At 39.9% G+C, this 10,568-nt stretch overlaps 1 protein-coding gene across 1 annotated transcript; it reads right to left on the reverse strand.

Moving 5' to 3' along the window:
* Positions 1-1,636: 1,636 nt before the first annotated feature.
* LOC149389377 (SEC7-like guanine nucleotide exchange family protein) lies at positions 1,637-10,341 on the reverse strand. Its single transcript, XM_089621834.1, has 11 exons — positions 9,130-10,341; positions 8,467-8,784; positions 7,321-7,654; positions 6,676-7,098; positions 6,074-6,366; positions 5,579-5,852; positions 4,807-5,315; positions 4,336-4,657; positions 3,789-4,146; positions 3,025-3,695; positions 1,637-2,549 (listed from the first exon to the last, which is right to left on the reverse strand). Exons 1-11 carry the CDS (start codon positions 10,131-10,133, stop codon positions 1,941-1,943), a joined length of 5,115 nt encoding a protein of 1,704 aa, XP_089477960.1. The 5' UTR covers positions 10,134-10,341; the 3' UTR covers positions 1,637-1,940.
* Between the last annotated feature and the right edge of the window lie 227 nt (positions 10,342-10,568).

Raw genomic sequence — 10,568 nt, forward strand, 5'->3', positions numbered from 1 at the left:
TTTTGTCTGATACGCGTGGTACACTGTGCTTCCTTTTAGTTCTTTTGGTGTTCTGTGAAGTCCCAAACGTTGCTGTTTAGCTCCCAATTGCCCCATTTTTGCTCCAAAAACTCCAAATACTCTCTCTGGCCCAAAAACCTGAAATATTCACACACAAAAACTACAAAATAATATCATAAGCTTTAAGAACAAGTCTCGATTCACTCTCGAAAAGCATCGCTAAGTGTGAATGAATCGCATTTATCAATTGTACCTCGGCTTCAAAGAGTTTACATCTTTTCAACCAGGTTTTGTCTCTGACCTAACAAGTCGCTTCTAAATCTACTACCACCATACCGCATAAACAATGTTAGAAGTAATTACTTTAAAAACAAAAGGTTGCTTTTAAATTTTGTTTCTGATGGGAATGGATTTAGAAGTGGCTTATTGCTTCTGCCGCTATATGGCTGGAATAGATGTAGAAGTGACAAGTCGTTTCCAATTTATTTGTATACGAGTCATTCGAAACGGACTTTTATAAGAAGTTTATCGCTTCTAAAAGTCACTTCTAATTGACTTTTAAAATCGATTTTTGGCTTTTCGAGGCAATGAATGTCACTTCTAAAAGTTTTTGTTATAGCGCGGCCTCGCACATCAAGGTTGGCCATGCGCCTAGGGCCGATCACTCGCGTCGAGGGGTGGTCTAGCGCAAGACCCTCGTGCTAAGGGCCATGCGTCCTCAAGGTTAAAAGGACCGTCCTCGTGCATCAAAGACTGACCTTCCCTCTTTTCTTCTAGTCTTGTGCCCTTCTTTGGTCCACTCGAGTCCTCTCAAACACCTCGCTTCGTCTAAAAATAACCCTAGAACAAGTTTAAAGTAAGCTCTCTCTCTCTCTCTCTCTCTCTCTCTCTCTCTCTCTCTCTCAGATGAGCACTCCGCCTCACATATATAGCATAAATACCAATGTTGAGCATCAATTGGCTGTGTCAGAAGAAATTGCTATGCCCTCTCTTAGTTTACTTTTCTTGTACGATGAGAGTCAAAAACCTCTTAGTAAAGTCAAAAACCTCCTAGTTTACTTTTCTTGTACGATGAGAGTCAAAAACCTCTTTTCGATGAGACAAAGATCACAAGTTGGATAATTTTACTCGCTCTTTTCTCGCGTTGTCATAGAATTTGGACGTAAATTGAACTCTATAAGCACTTATTATTAGTTCAATAAACGATATTAACAAAAGCAATATCCGTAAATGAAAAGTAGAAGTACTGGGTATTTATATATTTATTTTTACATTCTTGATATAATAACTTCCGAATCAAACTTTATTATAAAGAGGGGTAGAAGCTGAACCATGACTACATCGACTAAATGCATGCTATAACGAATTATAAAAGTAGTAGCCTAAAAAAATCTCGTACTTTTCATCAAACGTAGAATAGAAAAGAGATCTGTCATCCTAACCAACTTAAGTGTTTTCTAGTGAATTTAAAAGAGATCTGTCATCCTTCTGTCCGGTTAGCGTATGAGAGCATTGATTCAACTTCAAATGAATATTGCTATAATTGAAGTTCAAATATATAATACTTCCCAGTTATTCTTCCTTCAAGCTTAAACGACGTTGATACATGAAGCACATAGACTAGATGGGCAAAGAAAAAAACTACTAGTACAGACAAACAAAAATTTATAGATATACAGACCGTAGAAATGTGTATAATATCGAAAGAACAAATTTTTCCTTTCAGACAATACTCTTCACATAGTATTGCAAGAACTTTCAGTCTCTTATTAGTATTTAGCAAACATTTCTTTCAAAAGACGGGGAAATGAAAACCCATAAATTTGACATTTCCTACAAAAGGAACAAAATAATAATCATAATAACTCAGAAAATCAAACGTCGAAGACCCGGACCCGAGACTTGATGGCCTTTATAAAATATAACACAAAATAATTGAATCAATCCATTACTAGTGGCCCTATACACGATTGGAACATGGCACTTAATACACACTGGACTGCCCCGGAACTGTGCTCGCTCCGAATAAGATCTACCAACAAAGGAAAGAACTGCGATACGTACCGTTTGAACGAGTCTCTTCCCAAATCACTCAATACCTGCAATGCGGTCACGACTAACGGACTCCGAGCCGCCAATTCTTCCTTCTTCGCCGACCCAAGAGGAAGGAGCCAGTGAGTGATTGGTTGATCAAACGGCTTTGGTTGTTCGGCGAGAGACTCGGTACAGTTGAGGTATATCTGGAGAATTTTTGTGCACACCGTGACAAGTTGGGCTTCGGCGTCGAGTTCTGTGCAAATTGATGGACTGTCGGTGAGCAGATTTTGGAGGAAGTTGAGGTAATTCTGATGAGACTCGTTCTCAAAATGGACCATCGGCGGAGGAGTGAGTTCCAGGATAGTGCATACTCTCTGAAGCTTCTTCTGCAACAATATATCCGAATTCAATTGGTGGGCGTGCGAAGCGATGGAAGAGAATATTTCCAGAACGATCGACGTGTTCAACACCGACAGTGATTGTAGGTGTGTTCTTTGGAGATCCGTAACAACCTGAGAGATCAAAAACAACATTAAGTTACAGATCTGAGATGTCAGGACAGCTCAATATTTGTGGTCAATTCGGATAATAAAAGCTTAAGCTCAATTTTCTCTCGCCTTTTTTTGGAACCTGGTTTTTACTAAAGAGAATCAAAATGGTGAGGAAAAGTTCAGAATTAAAGTAGATATCACGAATCAAAGTAGGTTCCTTAATATTTTTCACTCTTGTTTGGATGTGTTTAGAAATTTTGAAGGAAATAATGGAAGTGTAAATTAAGAGAGAAATTACAGGTGTACAAAATAAGGAAAAAAAAAATCAAGTTTTTCTTCATAAGTATTCTCGATCAAATTTTTCATTAGTCCGAACAAAGACGAGAAAAATCTTACGGATTAATTTTTCCCCTTTTGTATTTTCGAGATTCCAAACATAATTTCAACGACGGAGTACGAATAGTATGCCTATTAAATGGTATTCGAGAAAGAGAACCTGTATGACGAGAAGCTGCGTAGAAATATGACTCTTTAACCTCGAAACTACATAAGCCGCCGTTTGCAGATTATCGTCTTCAACGTTTTCCAACTCGTTATCCGACATGTCCATGTCCACATATAATTGAGAAACTCCAGGCACAGCAATACTGTCCATATTCCTCAGGACCTTATTAAGTCCAGGCATTGCAGATGTGCTCGCCTCTTTAAGAGACAAAAAGATCTGCCTCCACTCTTCTTCTGAGAATCTGCTGCCCAAGTCGTCTGAAAGGCGAACAAGCGCAGCGTAGCCAGTGCCTGAAGGACCCTGAACAGGGCTACTGATGAAGCCAGTGAGAATTGAAACCACTCCCGGAAGTTGAGACCTCACAATATCGAAAAAATTGAAAAACAGATCTATGAGACATTCAGCCGCGACCGAGGTAGTCTCGGAATCCCACATGCTTCCCTCTGCGTGCGATGTCTTTGGTGAAGCTGAATATTGGTTGTCTTCTGCATTCTCTCTCTTATCGGTTTCCGATTCAAATATAGGGAAGATGACTGAACTAAAAACACCAACCCAGAACTGGGACGAGAAAAGATGACCGTGATCCTTTAGAATGTTGAAAAGGACTTCCAAGGAACTTTTCCTTATTGCTGATCTGGGATCGGATGTCAGTTTCGACAACCCTGAGATAGCATTGACAATATTGTGTGAATTTAGTATATCGGTCTGTATGATACTTTGGAATGAAGAATATAGATTTGGAAAAATTAAATTACCTATTAGCAACGGAACCCAAAAGGACATAGTACCCTCTTTATCACTGAAAGTGTCGGCATCTGAATCCTCTTGTTTTACTTCGGGAGCGGAATCATCACCTGTACTCTTCTCATTAGAAACGAGTCCTCCCTCTGCAAGTTTGACTGCGCAATACCGTAGAAATGCAATAGCATTGAGGCTAACATCACTGTTAAATTTGCTAGTGGTGAAGGCTAGGAGACATTTAACGCAATCCGTAAAAGTCAATATCTCTGTCTCGGTTATGTATGAGAAGTATTCTCGTACTATTTTCTCCATTGTTTCAAATGCTAATATGACAACATTTTTCCGCTCATCAGCAGCAGCGGCTGTGAAAATCTGAAAAATGAGATCCATAATGTGAGAGAGCTTATTTTACACAGCATTTTTTTTCTCAAAGCACAGACATTCAATAAAAATAAATTTGACATGTATTGACTTCAATAATGCAAGCTATAATATATTTGTTAAATGGGCTACAATAAAATTAACAAATCAAAAGTCCTGGATTCAAAGATTTGTGCTTACCATGAAAACACTTTTCCAGCCAGATTTCACACTACTGACACGACTAAGTATCATTTGTGAAACACATCGAATTATCAACTCCCTGATCTCCCCAGAGCTGCTTTTTTGCATAACAATCACAAATGGTCTCAGAAATTCATTCTGGAAATTGTAATTAGCAAGCTCTTCACGCTCCAAAAATTTCATAGCAAGTTGACGCAGTGAATCCATCACAAATATTGCAACAGAGAGATTTTCCGACAAGCCAACTGAAACAAAGAAGTCTGAGAGAACATTCCATATGCGAGACCAGACTAATCTGATGCGGTTCATATTATAATGCCTGCACAGATACACACATTACATATATAGTCAGATGTCATATAACTCTAAATAAATAAATTAAACTATATTCAGAAAGTTCGCACAACAACGGTGAAAAAGAATGATGATGAAATGGATATTAAGAACCACAGTGAGCTTGGAACTTACGCAATTTCAACAATTTTTGTAAGGCTAAATACACGAGGATCCATTGGAGACTGCAGCTCTGAAATGGCTACTTTGCATAAAGCCTTAACGAACGCCACAATTGCTTCACTATTCAACCTTTGGCTATTAGCAAATACGTGATTTAACTCAAAATTGCCAATTTGATCCAGCAAATTTAAGTTTAAGATGAAACTACTGATCTTTTCTGGTGTTATCGGTCCAGGCGATTTGCCTCCAGTACTAGTGCTATCATACGACCCCCCACGAACCACTGCTACTACAGCTGGGTTCTGATTCTGAAGAGCCCCTTTTCTCTTTAGAGATGGAAAACCCATTGACCTTGATATATATTCCTCTGTTTCAATATTTGATCCTGTCAAAAAGGAAGCATCGGTTGGCGCACCCTCTCCCAGCAGTTGAAGATGTTCGATTCGGGAAAGGCAAGTCAGTATGTGCTCCCATGCTTCCTCAAGATAGTTACCATCTTCAAGGGCAATTGCAATTATGGCCTGCAACAAGTGATATGTGAGTAATGCAGTACACAAACTACCAAGCAAATCATTGACCCAGCTAGTACACCTAAGAATTATAAAATAAAAAAATAACTTCAATTAAGCTTTGTTGGTACGGGAAGGAGAATAAAAAGGATGAACAAGTATGCAGCTAATTTGACCCTTTGGTCCTCCAGAGGAGCATCGATTTGCTCCATTATTTTGTCGAAAAAAACAATATTCACAATCGCAGCATTGTTATGCAATAAACATGCACTAACCTTTACTGCATCAACATTTTTTTGCTTCATATCGGCAGCACAATGAAGATTAGTAAACTTGGCCATGGATGTCACAAAAGCATCCCGCTGGGTCTGCATCCCCATTACTGCAGTTACGTGTACAGCATGTCTGAATCCCAGCAAGCAATGAGAAATGGAAAGTCTGTCATCACTTTGGTCGAGAGTCACACTTAGTGCAGCCAGCATCGGACCCCAACAAACCTCAACCATAAATCTTAATATAGCAACATCTGTAACAGCATGATACACAGACCTGTGACAGCACTAGGATTAAAAACTGTCCCAATACATAAATGAAAGGTTCATACAACAGGACTAAGATTGAATACATGGTAAAGATCCTGCCAGCACCTCCTCTCTCTATTGCTTAGAAAAGGTTTTGTGAATTTGCAGAAACACATTTACTTGACGAGAATAAAAAAAGTCATAGATCAAAACATCACAATTTCACACGTTTGAGTCTTCTTAGCTTACTCTGATTTTCCTGATTTTGCTTTAAATTGCTCCTGGATGTGCTTTATGAGAAGCCCATTTGCACCCAATGCCTTTTCTTCTGTCTGCTTCCCCGTCACTAAATTGAGTATACCATCTAAGCCTAGTAATTTATTAAAGCTGTTTGCCTGTTTGCTTGGTGGTTCCGAAGAGTCGGCACTCATCTTGATTTCGTTTTTAACAATATGATCGTAAAGTGAGCTAAGATACTCTTCAGGTAAATCCTTGCCATCATCGATTCCTCGATTGTTCCGGAAAAAGTCAGTCTTTGTCATCTGCAAGGACAATGAGTTTTTGAGAATTAATTTAAGAATAAAAGCTCGATTGTTTTTTTTTTTTTTAAAGATATATGAAGTATGATTTTTTCGAGAAGAAAGCAAAGTCTTCGAATATTTCTCACGAAACTAATACAAGTTTTTAAGAAAAAAAGAACAATATATAAAGTATTAATTATGTCTTTAAATTTCGTTACAGCAAATGAGTAGCAAGTCCATTTCCGCTGAAATAGTAAAAGTACACCCAGTCTTGCATCGAGTAAATTTGAAATACCACATTATACATTCAGAGTGACTTGGTCCATGTACCTTGTCTTTAACCATGTTATTATGTGCATCGGTATTGAGCATAATAACAGAGTAAGCAAGAACATAAGCTGTATCTGCACTGGTAAATGAATTCGGATTGCATTTACAATAGCGCTCAGCAAATTTCTCCATGATTCGGTCAATCTTTTGCGCCTCTCCAGGTAACCTAAAGCCCCGAAGAAAATACCTTATTGCTTCACCAAAATGCATTCCCTTGAAATTAAAGGAATCTACATAAGCATGCATTACTTTCAGAGGGAAATCGTCTCTTTCGCCTAAGTAGTCACCAATCATTGTCTCATTGAGACCATTTGTGTTCTTCAGGAACAAAGCCACAGCTTCAGCAGAGCTGCCTACTTTTTTAACATTTATCAAAAACTCAATGCCCTTAGAAGGTTTCCTGTTGAATAATGAGATACCTTTCTGCGCAAAACCAAAAAGAACGGAAAAAAAGATGTCAGTAAACAGAACAAGACAGATTTCCCTATAAATAGATAGAAGTAGGAAATATAACAAACATGCATAAAAAAATTATGAGGATAGCTATCATTTTGGCTAATCAATGGCCATTTGTAAACTTATTTGTTTGCAATGATTTTGAATAATTTAAAAGCATTATAAATGTGGCAAGAGTACAGTCGTAACCTGCATTTCAATTTTAAAAGCTCGACGCTGCTCAAGGGTAATCGTGTCTGAAGCTTCAGAATTTACATCCGCATGCAAATCATAATCCAAAGTAGGTACTTCTTCACCATTTTGAATTAACTGATTCTCAACTGAACTATCACTCTCATAACTCTTAGATGGGTATGAGTCGCCGAGTCTCAATTGTTGGTTCATCCAGGCTCCCATTGATTTAACAATGCAAACCAAGCACTTGACAGATTCAAGCCGAAAGGTAATATCCTGTGCAGGAGATAGAGAGGTAGAAGAACCAGTAGGTGGGCCCAGTGCAGTTTTCAGAAGGCCATTGACAATCCTGCAAGTATCTGGTTTATTTATAAGGGTTTTAATACAGTGCACATAGTGGATTCTAGTATATTTTACTGAAAACAATGCTCATATATATTGTATAGAAAAACAAGGCTTTGATCAGACTTAACACACTTTTAGCAATTTCAAGCTCCATTACAGATAACATGCTAGGAAGAGAGATTGGAAAATAAATATGAGTGAACTATGTTAAAGCTAAACGGACATGAGAAAAATTATTACTTTTCCAGTAGGTTATTTGGTATGATAGAACAGAGGAAAATATGTGACAAATGCAATTACTATTTTTCTCATTTATACAATTATATTAATTTTTTTTTTTTTTTGTGTGTTTATCTTAGTTATAAGATATAATCTTTTCCTCTTTACCAAACAGGTGAATTTACGTTTCCCATCTTATTATACTTCCAACAATTTTCTTCCACCCTCTTTTCAATCTTAATCAAAAAAAGTGTTAGTGTTAGAGGAAGATACGACAGAGATTGATGCATGTACTGGGTGCTGACTTCCAAGAAAAAAAATTGATACGTATTAGAGTGAAGTCATAACATTCACATTCAAATCTCAAAGAATGAGAGATTCGAACATAGTAAACAGCGGTATAATAGTTTCTCCTCCATGATATAAGATCAAAGGAAGCTCCTATCCAGGGCTCTTAAACGTTAAAGTCATTCACATGCAGACAATAAAACCACCCCAAAATATGGCAAAAACTTACCTATTGGGGAAATTCTAACTAAATACTCAGATTTGATGACTAGACACAAAATAAATAAATAAAACAGATCAGGGAAATACCTTTCAAAGATGTTTGGAGAATCTACATCACAGTCATAGTTAACAAAGATGTCGATCATTATCTGTGGATCTTGAGATATCTTCTCCAGTAAGTTCAGGACAGTCATCTTCTGTAGGAAACTAGGCTGGAGAACATTCTCAAGTACCCGGAGAACAAGCATGGGAAAAAAAATACCAATCTCAGCTTTTAAACCTGATCTGAATTTTGACAAGAAGTTGATGAAGATCGAGCATTGAAGCTGGAAAATAACCATAACCGATAACGCACTGTTCTTTAACAACGACAAGCAGAGCATCTGCTTGATAGCACTAAGAAACCTGCATCACCAAGTATAAAGAACGAATGAGTTATTGACACTAGTCTTAGAACTACTTGATATGCACAAGCTTAAATAAAACGGAGTTCAAAACCTATGGTGTCTTGAAATCAGTCCACCATAGATATCAGCTACACCCAATCTAAATTTCCATGAGCTTGTTCCTAGGCAAAGAAATTCCGGACATCACATAACCAAAATAACAGCTGGAGAGTCTCAAAAGTATGTGAAACTCTCATTACAACCACCGACTGAGCAAGGTCTAAACTATTTCTTTAAGAGATTGTCCATTAAGTTTGTAAAAGTTTCTAAGCTACTGGTTCAGCGAAAACAAGTAGAGCTATACCTCTCATTGGTGCGCCAAATGGGCCCGCCACTGTCCATAACGACTTTTAGCAATTCCAAGGACAAAATCTTTCCTCTCAATAGAATCTGATCATCCGGGTGATCTGGCGATGAGAATTTCATCGAGAGCTTGCACAAATTCTTGAACAATAGAAACCCGTCCTCCCTAATCTTCGACTCCCCATCCCCATATTTTCCATCCTTCTCATCACCTTTCCCGTTCTGAGATTCCTGTGGTAGAGGAACAGCGGCTGAAAGATCACTCGCCGGAACATCGTCGCTTCCGTCCATGGCCTCATTTACGAAATTCTGGCAGAACTGAATAGAACTTCCTTCGTTCAAAGTCTTGTCGGTGAATTCGAGCAGCTCGCTGACCGAGACCCTCTTGATCGTGACGTCCATAGAATCTTCCTCGACTCTGGTGAAGACGATCACCATGATCTGGGCGAGGACGGACTTCGCGCAGATCTGGTTGGTCCCGTTGAGCCCGCCGAGGTAGACATTGTAGCAAGTCCTCACCAAGCTCACCAGGCACTCCCCGCGGATCAGCACCGCGGGGGAGCGGATCGCGGCGAGCACCGCGCGGAGGACGCCGAGCTCCACGGCCTCTTCGCCGAGCCCCGCGCACCCGCACGCGGCCTCGAGGACGGCGGCGGCTCCTCCGCCGCCGGATTCGATCTCGCCGCGGAAGAGGCCGAGCGAGAAGAGCCTGGCGGCGCATTCGAGCGCGGGCTCGGCGACCTTGGCGTGGCCGGAGGCGAGGGCGAGGAGGACCGGGTGGAGCGCGGCGTCGGCGTCGGCGGCGGGGAGGCCGTGCAGCGGCGAGGCCTGATCGGCGGCCGACGAGTCGCCGGAGACGGAGTCGAGGCGATCGAGAGCGGATTTGCAGGCGGAGACGAGGTGCGAGTGCTTTCGCCACGCGGCGTTCTTGATGATCTTGTCCAGCGACGGCCCGATGACCCGCCCGCACCGCGACGGACCGCCTAGGGTTTGCGACGCCGACATTGGAGGCGAGATCTGCTTCGAGACGGTGTCGTTTAGGTGGTGCTATTCACATTTGTCGAAATGAGACAGATCATGAAAGAAGAAGAGAAAAGTAGTAATTTGTTTGCGTAATCGCAAAGTTTCTCCCTTCTTTCTACTTGGATTATTGGGAAATGGTTTGTCAGTTTGTCTTAATTATTATTGTGATTAAATCTCTTTTTCTTTTAATATATTTAGTATTATGGATCTATTACTATAATTTTAGTCAGCTGAGTATGCGCGTCCTGTCACGTGAGCTCTAAATGTCACACGATGTTTCATTGTTACTTCCGGCCAAGATAAAAAAATAAAATAAAAAAATTAAACAATAGCCCGATTTTAGTTCACTATTTTTTCACCCCGGAAATCCTTTACTGCCGCTTATGGCGGCCTTCTCAAAACCGGGGAGGAAAGAGG

This window comes from Urtica dioica, chromosome 8 (genome assembly GCF_054948205.1).
Source record: "Urtica dioica subsp. dioica isolate 48M chromosome 8, U.dioica_male_clone48M_v1_H2, whole genome shotgun sequence".
In the NCBI taxonomy this organism is placed as follows: Eukaryota; Viridiplantae; Streptophyta; class Magnoliopsida; order Rosales; family Urticaceae; genus Urtica; species Urtica dioica.

Coding starts and splice junctions, on each gene's coding strand:
- LOC149389377 (XM_089621834.1), bottom strand. CDS start 10,133: ATGTCGGCGTCGCAAACCCTAGGCGGTCCGTCGCGGTGCGGGCGGGTC. Junction 8,785..9,129: donor ATTTGGCGCACCAATGAGAG/GTATAGCTCTAC, acceptor TTGGTGATGCAG/GTTTCTTAGTGCTATCAAGC. Junction 4,147..4,335: donor GCTGGAAAAGTGTTTTCATG/GTAAGCACAAAT, acceptor CTCATTTTTCAG/ATTTTCACAGCCGCTGCTGC.